At 56.2% G+C, this 15,893-nt stretch overlaps 1 protein-coding gene across 1 annotated transcript in view; it reads left to right on the forward strand.

Moving 5' to 3' along the window:
• Positions 1 to 15,618, forward strand: part of LOC144954424 (ribosomal RNA processing protein 1 homolog A-like) — a 30,253-nt gene extending 14,635 nt beyond the window's left edge. Inside the window, exons 6-9 of the mRNA XM_078884926.1 lie at positions 3,243 to 3,340; positions 6,315 to 6,334; positions 13,213 to 13,305; positions 15,443 to 15,618. Coding sequence (XP_078741052.1) covers positions 3,243 to 3,340; positions 6,315 to 6,334; positions 13,213 to 13,305; positions 15,443 to 15,594 — 363 coding nt within the window. The 3' untranslated portion in view covers positions 15,595 to 15,618. The remainder of the gene's footprint in view (positions 1 to 3,242; positions 3,341 to 6,314; positions 6,335 to 13,212; positions 13,306 to 15,442) is intronic.
• The last annotated feature ends 275 nt before the right edge of the window (positions 15,619 to 15,893 follow it).

Genomic DNA, 15,893 nt, shown 5'->3' on the forward strand with positions numbered 1-15,893 from the left:
GGGGCAGTGTTGAGTCCATGGTGCAGTGTTGAGTCTATGGTGCAGTGTTGAGTCTATGGGGCAGTGTTGAGTCTATGGGGCAGTGCTGAGTCTATGGGGCAGTGTTGAGTCTATGGGGCAGTGTTGAGTCTATGGGTAGTGTTGAGTCTATGGTGCAGTGTTGAGTCTATGGGGCAGTGTTGAGTCTATGGTGCAGTGTTGAGTCTATGGGGCAGTGTTGAGTCTATGGGGCAGTGCTGAGTCTATGGGGCAGTGTTGAGTCTATGGGGCAGTGTTGAGTCTATGGGGCAGTGCTGAGTCTATGGGGCAGTGTTGAGTCTATGGTGCAGTGTTGAGTCTATGGGGCAGTGTTGAGTCTATGGGGCAGTGCTGAGTCTATGGTGCAGTGCTGAGTCTATGGGGCAGTGTTGAGTCTATGGGGCAGTGTTGAGTCTATGGGGCAGTGTTGAGTCTATGGGGCAGTGCTGAGTCCATGGTGCAGTGTTGAGTCTATGGGGCAGTGCTGAGTCTATGGGGCAGTGTTGAGTCTATGGTGCAGTGTTGAGTCTATGGGGCAGTGTTGAGTCTATGGTGCAGTGTTGAGTCTATGGGGCAGTGTTGAGTCTATGGGGCAGTGCTGAGTCTATGGGGCAGTGTTGAGTCTATGGGGCAGTGTTGAGTCTATGGGGCAGTGTTGAGTCTATGGGGCAGTGCTGAGTCTATGGGGCAGTGTTGAGTCTATGGGGCAGTGTTGAGTCTATGGGGCAGTGCTGAGTCTATGGGGCAGTGTTGAGTCTATGGGGCAGTGCTGAGTCTATGGTGCAGTGTTGAGTCTACGGTGACAGTGTTGAGTCTATGGTACAGTGTTGAGTCTATGGTGCAGTGTTGAGTCTATGGGTGGCAGTGTTGAGTCTATGGGCAGTGTTGAGTCTATGGGCAGTGTTGAGTCTACGGTGACAGTGTTGAGTCTATGGGGCAGTGTTGAGTCTATGGGGCAGTGTTGAGTCTATGGGGCAGTGTTGAGTCTATGGGGCAGTGTTGAGTCTATGGGGCAGTGTTGAGTCTATGGGGCAGTGTTGAGTCTATGGTGCAGTGTTGAGTCTATGGTGCAGTGTTGAGTCTATGGTGCAGTGTTGAGTCTATGGTGCAGTGTTGAGTCTATGGGGCAGTGTTGAGTCTATGGTGCAGTGTTGAGTCTGTGGGTGACAGTGTTGAGTCTATGGGGCAGTGTTGAGTCTATGGGGCAGTGTTGAGTCTATGGGGCAGTGTTGAGTCTATGGGGCAGTGTTGAGTCTATGGGGCAGTGTTGAGTCTATGGGGCAGTGTTGAGTCTATGGGGCAGTGTTGAGTCTATGGGGCAGTGTTGAGTCTATGGGCAGTGTTGAGTCTATGGGGCAGTGTTGAGTCTATGGTGCAGTGTTGAGTCTATGGTGCAGTGTTGAGTCTATGGGGCAGTGCTGAGTCTATGGTGCAGTGTTGAGTCTATGGGGCAGTGTTGAGTCTATGGTGCAGTGTTGAGTCTATGGGGCAGTGTTGAGTCTATGGTGCAGTGTTGAGTCTATGGGGCAGTGCTGAGTCTATGGGGCAGTGTTGAGTCTATGGTGCAGTGTTGAGTCTATGGGGCAGTGTTGAGTCTATGGTGCAGTGTTGAGTCTATGGTGCAGTGTTGAGTCTATGGTGCAGTGTTGAGTCTATGGGGCAGTGCTGAGTCTATGGGGCAGTGTTGAGTCTATGGGGCAGTGCTGAGTCTATGGTGCAGTGTTGAGTCTATGGGGCAGTGCTGAGTCTATGGTGCAGTGTTGAGTCTATGGGGCAGTGCTGAGTCTATGGTGCAGTGTTGAGTCTATGGGGCAGTGCTGAGTCTATGGTGCAGTGTTGAGTCTATGGTGCAGTGTTGAGTCTATGGGGCAGTGTTGAGTCTATGGGGCAGTGTTGAGTCTATGGTGCAGTGTTGAGTCTATGGGGCAGTGTTGAGTCTATGGTACAGTGCTGAGTCTATGGGGCAGTGTTGAGTCTATGGGGCAGTGTTGAGTCTATGGGGCAGTGTTGAGTCTATGGGGTAGTGTTGAGTCTATGGGGCAGTGTTGAGTCTATGGTGCAGTGTTGAGTCTATGGGGCAGTGTTGAGTCTATGGGGCAGTGCTGAGTCTATGGGGCAGTGCTGAGTCTATGGGGCAGTGCTGAGTCTATGGGGCAGTGTTGAGTCTATGGGGCAGTGTTGAGTCTATGGGGCAGTGCTGAGTCTATGGGGCAGTGTTGAGTCTATGGGGCAGTGTTGAGTCTATGGTGCAGTGTTGAGTCTGGTGCAGTGTTGAGTCTATGGGGCAGTGCTGAGTCTATGGTGCAGTGTTGAGTCTATGGGGCAGTGTTGAGTCTATGGTGCAGTGTTGAGTCTATGGGGCAGTGTTGAGTCTATGGTGCAGTGTTGAGTCTATGGGGCAGTGCTGAGTCTATGGGGCAGTGTTGAGTCTATGGTGCAGTGTTGAGTCTATGGGGCAGTGTTGAGTCTATGGTGCAGTGTTGAGTCTATGGTGCAGTGTTGAGTCTATGGGGCAGTGCTGAGTCTATGGGGCAGTGTTGAGTCTATGGGGCAGTGCTGAGTCTATGGTGCAGTGTTGAGTCTATGGGGCAGTGCTGAGTCTATGGTGCAGTGTTGAGTCTATGGGGCAGTGCTGAGTCTATGGTGCAGTGTTGAGTCTATGGGGCAGTGCTGAGTCTATGGTGCAGTGTTGAGTCTATGGTGCAGTGTTGAGTCTATGGGGCAGTGTTGAGTCTATGGGGCAGTGTTGAGTCTATGGTGCAGTGTTGAGTCTATGGGGCAGTGTTGAGTCTATGGTACAGTGCTGAGTCTATGGGGCAGTGTTGAGTCTATGGGGCAGTGTTGAGTCTATGGGGCAGTGTTGAGTCTATGGGGCAGTGTTGAGTCTATGGTGCAGTGTTGAGTCTATGGGGCAGTGTTGAGTCTATGGGGCAGTGCTGAGTCTATGGGGCAGTGCTGAGTCTATGGGGCAGTGCTGAGTCTATGGGGCAGTGTTGAGTCTATGGGGCAGTGTTGAGTCTATGGGGCAGTGCTGAGTCTATGGGGCAGTGTTGAGTCTATGGGGCAGTGTTGAGTCTATGGTGCAGTGTTGAGTCTATGGGGCAGTGTTGAGTCTATGGTGCAGTGTTGAGTCTATGGGGCAGTGTAGTGAGTCTATGGGCAGTGCAGTGGTGGTTACCTTGGTGGTTAACGTGGTTACCGTTGTGGTTGCCGTGGCGATGCAGTTTGACTACACTGCTGTGGGTACGGCGCTGTTCCAAGCTGCACGGCAACCGAACGTCCGGGCCTTGAATCGCAAACAGCTCTACAGGCTCACTCGGAAGTGAGTCGCTCACCCGCTCACCCACTCACTAGTCACCCACTCGCTCGCTCACCCACTCGCTCGCTCGCTCACCCACTCGCTCGCTCGCTCACCCACTCGCTCGCTCGCTCGCTCACCCACTCGCTCGCTCGCACACCCGCTCGCTCACCCACTCGCTCGCTCGCTCGCTCACCCACTCGCTCGCTCGCTCACCCACTCGCTCGCCCGCTCACTCACCCACTCGCTCGCTCGCTCACCCACTCGCTCGCTCGCTCGCTCACCCACTCGCTCGCTCGCTCACCCACTCGCTCGCTCGCTCGCTCACCCACTCGCTCGCTCGCTCACCCACTCGCTCACCCGCTCGCTCACCCACTCGCTCGCTCGCTCGCCTCACCCACTCGCTCGCTCGCTCACCCACTCGCTCGCTCGCTCACTCACCACTCGCTCGCTCGCTCGCCCACTCGCTCGCCCGCTCACACCCACTCGCTCGCTCGCTCGCTCACCCACTCGCTCGCTCGCTCACCCACTCGCTCGCCCGCTCGCTCACCCACTCGCATCGCTCGCTCGCCCACTCGCTCGCCCGCTCACCCACTCGCTCGCTCGCTCGCTCACCCACTCGCTCGCATCGCTCACTCACCCACTCGCTCGCTCGCTCGCCCACTCGCTCGCCCGCTCACCCACTCGCTCGCTCGCTCGCTCACCCACTCGCTCGCTCGCTCGCCCACTCGCTCGCCCGCTCACTCACCCACTCGCTCGCTCGCTCACCCACTCGCTCGCTCGCTCGCTCACCCACTCGCTCGCTCGCTCACCCACTCGCTCGCTCGCTCACTCACCACTCGCTCGCTCGCTCACTCACCACTCGCTCGCCGCTCGCTCACCCACTCGCTCGCTCGCTCGCTCACCCACATCGCTCGCTCGCTCACCCACTCGCTCGCTCGCTCACCCACTCGCTCGCTCGCTCGCTCACCCACTCGCTCGCTCACTCACCCACTCGCTCGCTCGCTCACCCACTCGCTCGCTCGCTCACCCACTCGCTCGCTCGCTCGCTCACCCACTCGCTCGCTCGCTCACCCACATCGCTCGCTCGCTCACCCACTCGCTCGCTCGCTCACTCACCCACTCGCTCGCTCGCTCACCCACTCGCTCGCTCGCTCACCCACTCGCTCGCTCGCTCACCCACTCGCTCGCTCGCTCACCCATTCGCTCGCTCACTCACCCACTCGCTCGCTCGCTCACCCACTCGCTCGCTCGCTCACCCACTCGCTCGCTCGCTCACCCACTCGCTCGCTCGCTCACCCATTCGCTCGCTCGCTCACTCACCCACTCGCTCGCCGCAGCGCTCACCCACTCGCTCGCACCGCTCGCGTCACACCACTCGCTCGCTCGCTCACCCACTCGCTCGCACCGCATCGCTCACACACTCGCGCGCGCGCGCTCACCAGATCGCTCGCTCGCTCACTCACCCACTCACTCATCTACTGATTCACGCACGCCACCCACTCGCTCACCCACTCACTCATCTACTGATTCACTCACTCACCCACTCACTCATCTACTGATTCACTCGCTCACCCACGCGCTCACACCACTCGCTCACTCCACATCGCTCACGCCACTCGCTCACCCACTCGCTCACCACGCGCTCACTGCCACGGTCGCTCACAAGCACTCGCTCACTCACCTAGCTCACGTAACTAGACCTACGAATCACGAACTAGCACCAACACTACTACTACTACCGACTACTACACCACTACTACCACCACCACCACCACTACCAACACACTACTACCACCTCTACACCATCACCACGTACTACAACCACCACCACCACTACCACCACTACTACACCACTACTACCGACCACTACACCACCACCACTACTACACCACCACCACTACTACTACCACTACTACCACCACCACCACTACTACTACCACTACTACCACCTCTACTCACCTCACTAGCTACTACCACCACCACTAGCTACTACACGTAGCTACCACCACCACTAGCTAGCTACACCACTACTACCACCTCTACACCACCACCACTACTACACCACCACCACTACTACTACCGACTACTACCACCACCACTACTACTACACCAACACCACTACTACCACCTCTACACCACCACCCACTACTACACCACTACCACCACTACACTCGACTACTCACTAGTCGTACCAACCACTACACCACCACCACTACTACTAGCCTACTACTACCACCTCTACACCTCCACCACTACTACACCACCACCACTACTACGTACCACTACTACCACCAACCACTACTACTACACCACTACTACCACCTCTACACCTACCACCACTACTAGCACCACCACCACTACTACTACCACTAGCTACCACCTACTACTAGCTAGCTACACCTAACACCACTACTACCTAACACCACTACTACCACCTCTACACCACCACCACTACTACACCACCACCACTACTACTACCTACTACTACTACCTACCACCACTACCACCACCACCTACCACTACTACACCACCACCACTACCACCACCACCACTACTACTACCACCACCACTACCACCACCACCACCACTACTACACTACCACTGACCACCAACGACTAATACAATACTACCACATCCACCTCTACACCACCACCACTACCACCACCACCACCACTACTACACCACCACCACTACTACACTACCACCACTACTACACTACCACCACTACTACACTACCACCACTACTACACCACCACTACTACCACCACTACCACCACTACCACTACTACCACCACTACCACTACTACCACCACTACCACTACCACCACCACCACCTACCACTACTACACCTACCACTACCTCACTACTACACTACCACTACTACCACCACTACCACTACTACCACCACTACCACCACCACCACCATTACTACCACCACCATTGTCTGTGTGTGTGTCTTTGTATAGATAGATCTGGGGTTGGTTTTCTGTTGCAGGTTTCACGATCTTGCTGACGGTAAAAAACTCGCTCACCCACTCACTCACCCACTCACTCACCACTCACTCACTCACACCACTCACTCACTCCACTCACTCACCCACTCACTTACCCACTCACTCACTCACTCACTCCACTCACCCACCCACTCACCAACTCACTCACTCACCACCCACTCACCCACTCACTCACCCACCCACTCACCAACTCACTCACTCACGGTCGCTCACCCACCCACTCACCCACCCACTAGACTCACCCACTCACCTCGCACTCACTCACCCACTCACTCACCCACTCTCACCCACTCACTCACCCACTCACTCACCACTCACTAGCCACCCACCACTCACCAACTCACTCACTCACCCCCACTCACCCACTCACTCACGTCCACCCACTCACCAACTCACTCACTCACCCACTCGCTCACCACCCACTCACCACCCACGTCACTCACCCACTCACCACCCACTCACTCACCTCACTCACCCTCACTCACCCCTCACTCACCACTCACTCACCCACTCACTCACCCACTCACCAACTCACTCACCCACTCACCAACTCACTTCACCCACCCACTCACTCAGCTCACCCACTCACTCACCCACCCACTCACCAACTCACTCACTCACCCACCCACTCACCCACTCACTCACCCACTCACTCACCCACCCACTCACCCACCCACTAATCACCTAGATCACTAGATCACTAGCTCAATAACCTAGCTCACCAACTCACTCACCCACCCACTCAGCTCACTCACCCACTCACCCACCCACCCACTCACCACCCACTCACATCACCAGCTCACGTCACCCACTCAGCTCACCCACCACTCACACAACTCACCCACTCACCACTCATCCCACCCACTCACTCCACTAGATCAAAGATAATAGATAATAAATAGCTCACCACTCAGCACCCACTCACTCACCACTCACTCACCCACTCACCACTCACTCACTCACCCACCCACTCACCCACTACTCACTCACTCACCATTCACTCACCACTCACCACTCGCCACTTCTCGCCCACTCACCCACTCAACACCCTCACTCACCACTCAGCTCACTCAGCATTCACTCAACACACTCACTCACCGCTCACTCAGCTCGCCTACATTCCACTCACTCACCACTCACTCACCACTCACTAACTCAACACTCACAACCACTCACTAGATCACTCACCCACTCACTCACCACCCTCTCACCACTCTCCACAGCTCCCACTCACTTACCACTCACTTCACCCACCCACTCACCTCACCCACTCACTCACCCACTCACCCACCCTCTCACCCACGCACTTACTCACTCACCCACTCAGTACCCACCCACTCATTCACTTCACCCACTCACCCACCCTCTCACCACTCTCCTCACTCACTCACCCACTCACTCACCCACTCACTCACTCACCCACCCTCTCACTCACTCACTCCACCCCTCTACCACTCTCCACACTCACCACTCACATCACTCTCCCACCCACTCACCACTACTCACTCACGCCACTCACCCACTCACTCACTCACCACCACTCACTCACTCACCCACTCCCCACCCACTCACTCACCCACCCACTCACCCACTAACCGAGAACTCTCTAGAATCACTCGACCACTCAATCACCCACCCAGCCACCCTCTCACCACTCACTCACCCACTCACCACTCACTCACCCACGTCACCCACTCACCCACTCACCCACCCTCTCACCACACACTCACTCACCCACTCAACCCACTCACATCACTTCACCCACTCACCCACTCACTCACTCACACACCCTCTCACTCACTCACCCACCCACTCACCCACTCACCCACCCTCTCACCACACACTCACCAACTCACTCACCCACCCACCCACCCTCTCACCACTCACTCACCACTCACCACTCACTCACCCACTCACCACTCACCCACTCACCCACCCTCTCACCACACACTCACCCACTCACCACCCACTCACCCACTCACCCACCCTCTCACCACACACTCACCACTCACTCACCCACTCACTCACCCACCCACTCACCCACCTCTCACCACACACTCACCCACTCACCCACCACTCACCCACTCACCCACCCTCATCACCACACACTCACCACTCACTCACCCACCCACCCACCCTCTCACCACTCACTCACCCCACTCACTCACTCACCCACCCACCCACCCTCTCACCACACACTCACTCCACTCACCCACTCCACTCACCCACTCACCCACCCTCTCACCACACACTCACCACTCACTCACTCCACCCACCACCCTCTCACCACTCACTCACCCACTCACCCACTCACCCACTCACCACCCACTCACCCACTCACCCACTCACCACCCACTCACCACTCTCACCACTCACTCACCACTCACCCACCACTCACCACTCACCCACCCTCTCACCACACACTCACCACTCACTCACCCACCCACCCACCCTCTCACCACTCACCCACACTCACCCACTCTCCACCCACTCACCATCGCTCACTAGCTCACCAGCTCACCACTCACTCACCACCCACTCACCACACCACTCACCACCCACTCACCCACTCTCCCACCCTCTCACCACTCACTCACCACTCACTCACTCACACCACTCACTCACCCACTCACCCACCTCAACCTCTCACTCACTAGACTCACCAATCACCACCCTCTCACACCCACTCACCCACTAAATCACTAGCCTAATCACTAAGCACCCACCCTCTCACCACTCACTCACTCACTCACGATCACCCACCCACTCACTCACTCACCCACTTCACCCACCCTCTCACCACACTCACCACTCACTTCACCCACCCACCCCCTCTCACCACTCACTCACCCACTCACCCACTCACCCACCCTCACCCACTCACCCACCACTAGACCACTCACTCACCACCACTCACCTCTCACTCACCACCCACTCACCACCCACTCACCACCCACTCACCCACTCACCCACCCTCTCACCACTCACTCACCACTCACTCACTCACTCACCCACTCACTCACCCACTCACCCACTCACCCACCCTCTCACTCACTCACCCACCCACTCACCCACCCTCTCACCACTCACTCACCACTCACTCACCACTCACTCCACTCACTCACCCACTCACTCACCCACCCTCTCACCACTCTCCACACTCACCACTCACTTACCACTCACACTCACCCACCCACTCACCCACTCCACTCACTCACCCACTCACCCACCCTCTCACCCACTCACTCACTCACTCACCCACTCAGTACCCACCACTCATTCACTCACCACTCACCCACCCTCTCACCACTCTCCTCACTCACTCACCACTCACTCACCCACTCACTCACTCACCCACCCTCTCACTCACTCACCACCCTCTCACCACTCTCCACATCACCACTCACTCACTCACCCACCCACTCACCCACCCACTCACTCACCCACTCACCCACTCACTCACTCACCCACTCACCCAACTCACTCACCCACTCCCCCACTCACTCACTCACCCACCCACTCACCACTCACCCACCCTCTCACCACACACTCACCACTCACTCACCCACCCACCACCCTCTCAACCACTCACTCACCCACTCACCACTCACTCACCCACTCACCCACATCACCCACTCACCCACCCTCTCACCACACACTCACTCACCCACTCACCCACTCACTCACTCACCCACTCACCCACTCACTCACTCACCCACCCTCTCACTCACTCACCCACCCACTCACCCACTCAACCACCCTCTCACCACACACTCACCACTCACTCACCCACCCACCCACCCTCTCACCACTCACTCACCCACTCACACTCACTCACCCACTCACCCACTCACCACTCACCCACCCTCTCACCACACACTCACCACTCACCACCACTCACCCACTCACCCACCCTCTCACCACACACTCACCACTCACTCACCCACTCACTCACCCACCCACTCACCCACCCTCTCACCACACACTCACCCACTCACCACTCACCCACTCACCCACCCTCTCACCACACATCTCACCACTCACTCACTCACCCACTCCACCCTCTCACCACTCACTCACCCACTCACTCACTCACCCACCCACCCACCCTCTCACCACACACTCACCCACTCACCCCCACTCACCCACTCACCCACCCTCTCACCACACACTCACCACTCACTCACCCACCCACCCACCCTCTCACCACTCACTCACCCACTCACCCACTCACCCACTCACCCACCCACTCACCCACTCACCCACTCACCCACCCACCCACTCACCACCCTCTCACCACACACTCACCCACTCACCCACCCACTCACCCACTCACCCACCCTCTCACCACACACTCACCACTCACTCACCCACCCACCCACCCTCTCACCACTCACTCACCCACTCACCACTCACCCACCCACTCACCCACTCACCCACCCTCTCACCACTCACTCACCACCCACTCACCACTCACTCACCACCCACTCACCACCCACTCACCACCCACTCACCCACTCACCCACCCTCTCACCACTCACTCACCACTCACTCACTCACTCACCCACTCACTCACCCACTCACCCACTCACCCACCCTCTCACTCACTCACCCACCCACTCACCCACCTCTCACCACCCACTCACCCACTCACTCACCACCCACTCACCACTCACCCACCCTCTCACCACTCACTCACCACTCACTCACCCACTCACTCACTCACCCACTCACCCACCCTCTCACCACACACTCACCACTCACTCACCCACCCACCCACCCTCTCACCACTCACTCACCCACTCACCCACTCACCCACCCACTCACCCACTCACCCACCCTCTCACCACTCACTCACCACCCACTCACCACTCACTCACCACCCACTCACCACCCACTCACCACCCACTCACCCACTCACCCACCCTCTCACCACTCACTCACCACTCACTCACTCACTCACCCACTCACTCACCCACTCACCCACTCACCCACCCTCTCACTCACCCACTCACCCACTCACCCACCCTCTCACCACTCACTCACCACTCACTCACTCACTCACCCACCCACCCACTCACTCACCCACCCACCCACCACTCACCCACCCACCACTCACTCACCCACTCACTCACCCACTCACTCACCCACCCACCCACCACTCACTCACCCACTCACTCACCCACTCACTCACTCACCCACCCACCACTCACTCACCCACTCACTCACCCACTCACTCACCCACCCACCCACCCACTCACTCACCCACTCACTCACCCACTCACTCACTCACCCACCCACCACTCACTCACCCACTCACTCACCCACTCACTCACCCACCCACCCACCCACTCACTCACCCACCCACCCACTCACTCACCACTCACTCACCCACTCACTCACTCACCCACCCACCCACTCACCCACCCACTCACCCACCCACTCACTCACCCACTCACTCACTCACCACTCACTCACCCACTCACTCACTCACCCACCCACCCACTCACCCACCCACTCACCCACCCACTCACTCACCCACTCACTCACTCACCACTCACTCACCACTCACTCACTCCTCTTCACTCCTGCACAAGTAATATGCTGCTACTCATGATGCTACAACTACTGATGATGTTGATGATGTTGATGTTGTTGATGTTGTTGATGTTGTTGTTGATGTTGTTGATGTTGATGTTGTTGATGATGTTGATGTTGTTGTTGTTGATGTTGTTGATGTTGTTGATGTTGATGTTGTTGATGTTGTTGATGTTGATGTTGTTGATGATGTTGATGTTGTTGATGATGTTGTTGATGTTGTTGATGATGTTGTTGATGTTGTTGTTGATGTTGTTGATGTTGATGTTGTTGATGATGTTGATGTTGTTGATGTTGTTGATGTTGTTGATGTTGTTGTTGATGTTGTTGATGTTGTTGTTGATGTTGTTGATGTTGTTGATGTTGATGATGTTGTTGTTGTTGATGTTGTTGATGTTGTTGTTGTTGATGTTGTTGATGTTGTTGTTGATGTTGTTGATGTTGTTGATGTTGTTGATGTTGATGTTGTTGTTGATGTTGTTGATGTTGATGTTGTTGATGATGTTGATGTTGTTGATGTTGTTGATGTTGTTGATGTTGTTGATGTTGATGTTGATGTTGTTGATGATGTTGATGTTGTTGATGTTGTTGATGATGTTGTTGTTGATGTTGTTGATGTTGTTGATGTTGTTGATGTTGTTGTTGATGTTGTTGATGTTGTTGTTGATGATGTTGATGTTGATGATGATGTTGATGATGTTGTTGATGTTGTTGTTGATGTTGTTGATGTTGTTGTTGATGTTGTTGATGTTGTTGTTGATGTTGTTGATGTTGTTGTTGATGTTGTTGATGTTGATGTTGTTGTTGATGTTGTTGTTGATGTTGTTGTTGATGTTGTTGATGTTGTTGTTGATGTTGTTGATGTTGTTGTTGATGTTGTTGATGTTGATGTTGTTGTTGATGTTGTTGATGTTGTTGATGTTGATGTTGTTGTTGATGTTGTTGATGTTGATGTTGTTGATGATGTTGATGTTGTTGATGTTGTTGATGTTGTTGATGTTGTTGATGTTGATGTTGATGTTGATGATGTTGATGATGTTGTTGATGTTGTTGTTGATGTTGTTGTTGATGTTGATGTTGTTGTTGATGTTGTTGTTGATGTTGTTGTTGATGTTGTTGTTGATGTTGTTGTTGATGTTGTTGTTGATGTTGTTGTTGATGTTGTTGTTGATGTTGTTGTTGATGTTGTTGTTGATGTTGTTGTTGATGTTGTTGATGTTGTTGTTGATGTTGTTGTTGATGTTGTTGATGTTGTTGTTGATGTTGTTGATGTTGTTGCAGGGGTGTTCCCAAGGGAGGGGCTGCTTCCCGAAGTGTCTGATGACGAAGATGAAGATGACGATGGGAGGAGATGTCGGAAAAAGAAAACTCGAGGTGGGTGGTGATGGTGGTGATGGTGGTGATGGTGGTGATGGTGGTGATGGTGGTGATGGTGGTGGTGGTGGTGGTGGTGATGGTGGTGAAGGTGGTGATGGTGGTGATGGTGGTGATGGTGGTGGTGGTGGTGATGGTGGTGAAGGTGGTGATGGTGGTGATGGTGGTGATGGTGGTGGTGATGGTGGTGGTGGTGGTGGTGATGGTGGTGAAGGTGGTGATGGTGGTGATGGTGGTGATGGTGGTGATGGTGGTGGTGATGGTGGTGGTGGTGGTGGTGATGGTGGTGAAGGTGGTGATGGTGGTGATGGTGGTGATGGTGGTGGTGGTGGTGATGGTGGTGAAGGTGGTGATGGTGGTGATGGTGGTGATGGTGGTGGTGATGGTGGTGGTGGTGGTGGGGGGAGAGAGGTGGTGGTGGTGATGGTGGTGGTGGTGGTGATGGTGGTGGTGGTGATGGTGGTGGTGGTGGTGATGGTGGTGATGGTGGTGGGGGGAGAGAGGTGGTGGTGGTGATGGTGGTGGTGGTGGTGATGGTGATGGTGGTGGTGATGGTGGTGGTGATGGTGATGGTGGTGATGGTGGTGGGGGGAGAGAGGTGGTGGTGGTGATGGTGGTGGTGGTGGTGGTGGTGATGGGTGGGGGGAGAGAGGTGGTGGTGATGGTGGTGGTGGTGATGGTGGTGATGGTGGTGGTGGTGATGGTGGTGATGGTGGTGGGGGAGAGAGGTGGTGGTGGTGATGGTGGTGATGGTGGTGGGGGAGAGAGGTGGTGTGGTGGTGGTGGTGGTGTTGGTGGTGATGGTGAGATGGTGATGGTGGTTGATGGTGGTGATGGTGGGGGGGTGATGGTGGTGATGGTGGTGGTGGTGGTGGTGATGGTGGTGATGGTGGTGATGATGGTGTGATGGTGGTGATGGTGGTGATGGTGGTGGGGGGAGAGAGGTGGTGGTGGTGATGGTGGTGGTGGTGGTGATGGTGGTGGTGGTGGTGGTGGTGGTGGTGGTGGTGATGGTGGTGGTGGTGATGGTGGTGATGGTGATGGTGGTGATGGTGGTGGTGGTGGTGGTGGGGTGGTGGGGTGGTGGTGTGGTGGTGGTGGGGTGGTGGTGGTGGGGTGGGGGTGGTGGGGTGGTGGGTGGGGGTGTGGTGGTGGTGGTGGTGGTGGTGGTGTGGTGGTGGTGGTGGTGGTGTGGTGGTGTGGTGGTGTGGTGGTGTGGGGTGGGTGGTGGTGGTGTGGTGGTGGGGTGGTGGTGGTGTGGTGGTGTGGGGGTGGTGGGGTGGGGGTGGTGGTGGTGGTGGTGGTGGGGGTGGGGTGGTGGGGTGGTGGGGTGGTGGGGGGGGTGGTGGTGGGGGGGTGGGGGGGTGGTGTGTGGTGTGGTGTGGGGGTGGTGGTGGTGTGGTGGGGGTGGTGGGGGTGGGGTGGTGGGGTGGTGGTGGTGGGGGTGTGGTGGGGGGTGGTGGGGTGGTGGTGGGGTGGTGGGGGGGGTGGTGGTGGGGGGGTGGTGGGGGGTGGGGTGGTGGTGGGGGTGGTGGGGGGTGGTGGTGGGGTGGTGGGGGTGGTGGGGTGTGGTGGTGGTGGTGGGGTGGTGGTGGGGGGGTGGTGGTGGTGGGTGGTATGGTGGTGGTGGTGGTGGTGGTGGTGGGGGTGGTGGTGGTGATGGTGGTGATGGTGATGTGGTGGTGGGGGGTGAGGTGGTGGGGGGGGTGGTGGGTGGTGGTGGTGTGTGGTGGTGATGGTGGTGGTGGTGGTGGGGTGGTGGTGGTGGTGTGGTGGGGGGTGGTGGTGATGGTGGTGATGGTGGTGGTGGTGGGTGGTGGTGGTGATGGTGGTGGTGGTGGTGGTGGTGGTGATGGGGGTGGTGGTGGTGATGGTGATGATGGTGGTGGGGGTGGTGGTGGTGGTGGTGGGTGGTGTGGTGGTGGTGGTGGTGATGGTGATGATGGTGGTGATGGTGGTGGTGATGATGGTGGTGATGATGATGGTGGTGGTGGTGGTGGTGATGGTGATGCTACCGGTGATGATGATGGTGGTGATGATGTTACTAATGATGATGATGCTGCTACTGATGATGATGATGTTGGTTGTGTTGGTTGTGGTGGTGGTGGTGGTGGTTGTGCCGTGTGTGACGATGCAGCTGATAAGGTGTCTGCCGACAAGACAACAACAACAACAACAACCGCCACAACAACAACAACAACCGCAACAACAACCGCAACAACCGCAACAACCGCAACCACTAAGAAAAAAAGAAACGCAATTGGAAGAAGGGCAAAAAGAGTGGGGTGAAGAAGGTGGACACTGAGGTGGTGGAGGTGGTGGAGGAGGTGGAGGAGGTGGAGGAGGTGGAGGAGGTGGAGGAGGTGGAGGAGGAGGAGGTGGGGGTGGACACGAAGGTGGACACGAAGGTGGAGGAGGCCAAGGAGGTGATGGAGGAGGTGGAGGAGGTGGACTATTATGAAGATGATGGTGATGAGGGTGATGAGGGTGATGATGGTGATGAGGTGGAGGAGGAGGAAGAGGTGGACGATGAAGAGGTGGACGATGAAGAGGTGGACGATGAGGAGGTGGAGGAGGAGGAGGATGAT

Source organism: Lampetra fluviatilis, unplaced genomic scaffold (assembly GCF_964198595.1).
Source record: "Lampetra fluviatilis unplaced genomic scaffold, kcLamFluv1.1 SCAFFOLD_897, whole genome shotgun sequence".
Lineage (NCBI taxonomy): Eukaryota > Metazoa > Chordata > Hyperoartia > Petromyzontiformes > Petromyzontidae > Lampetra > Lampetra fluviatilis.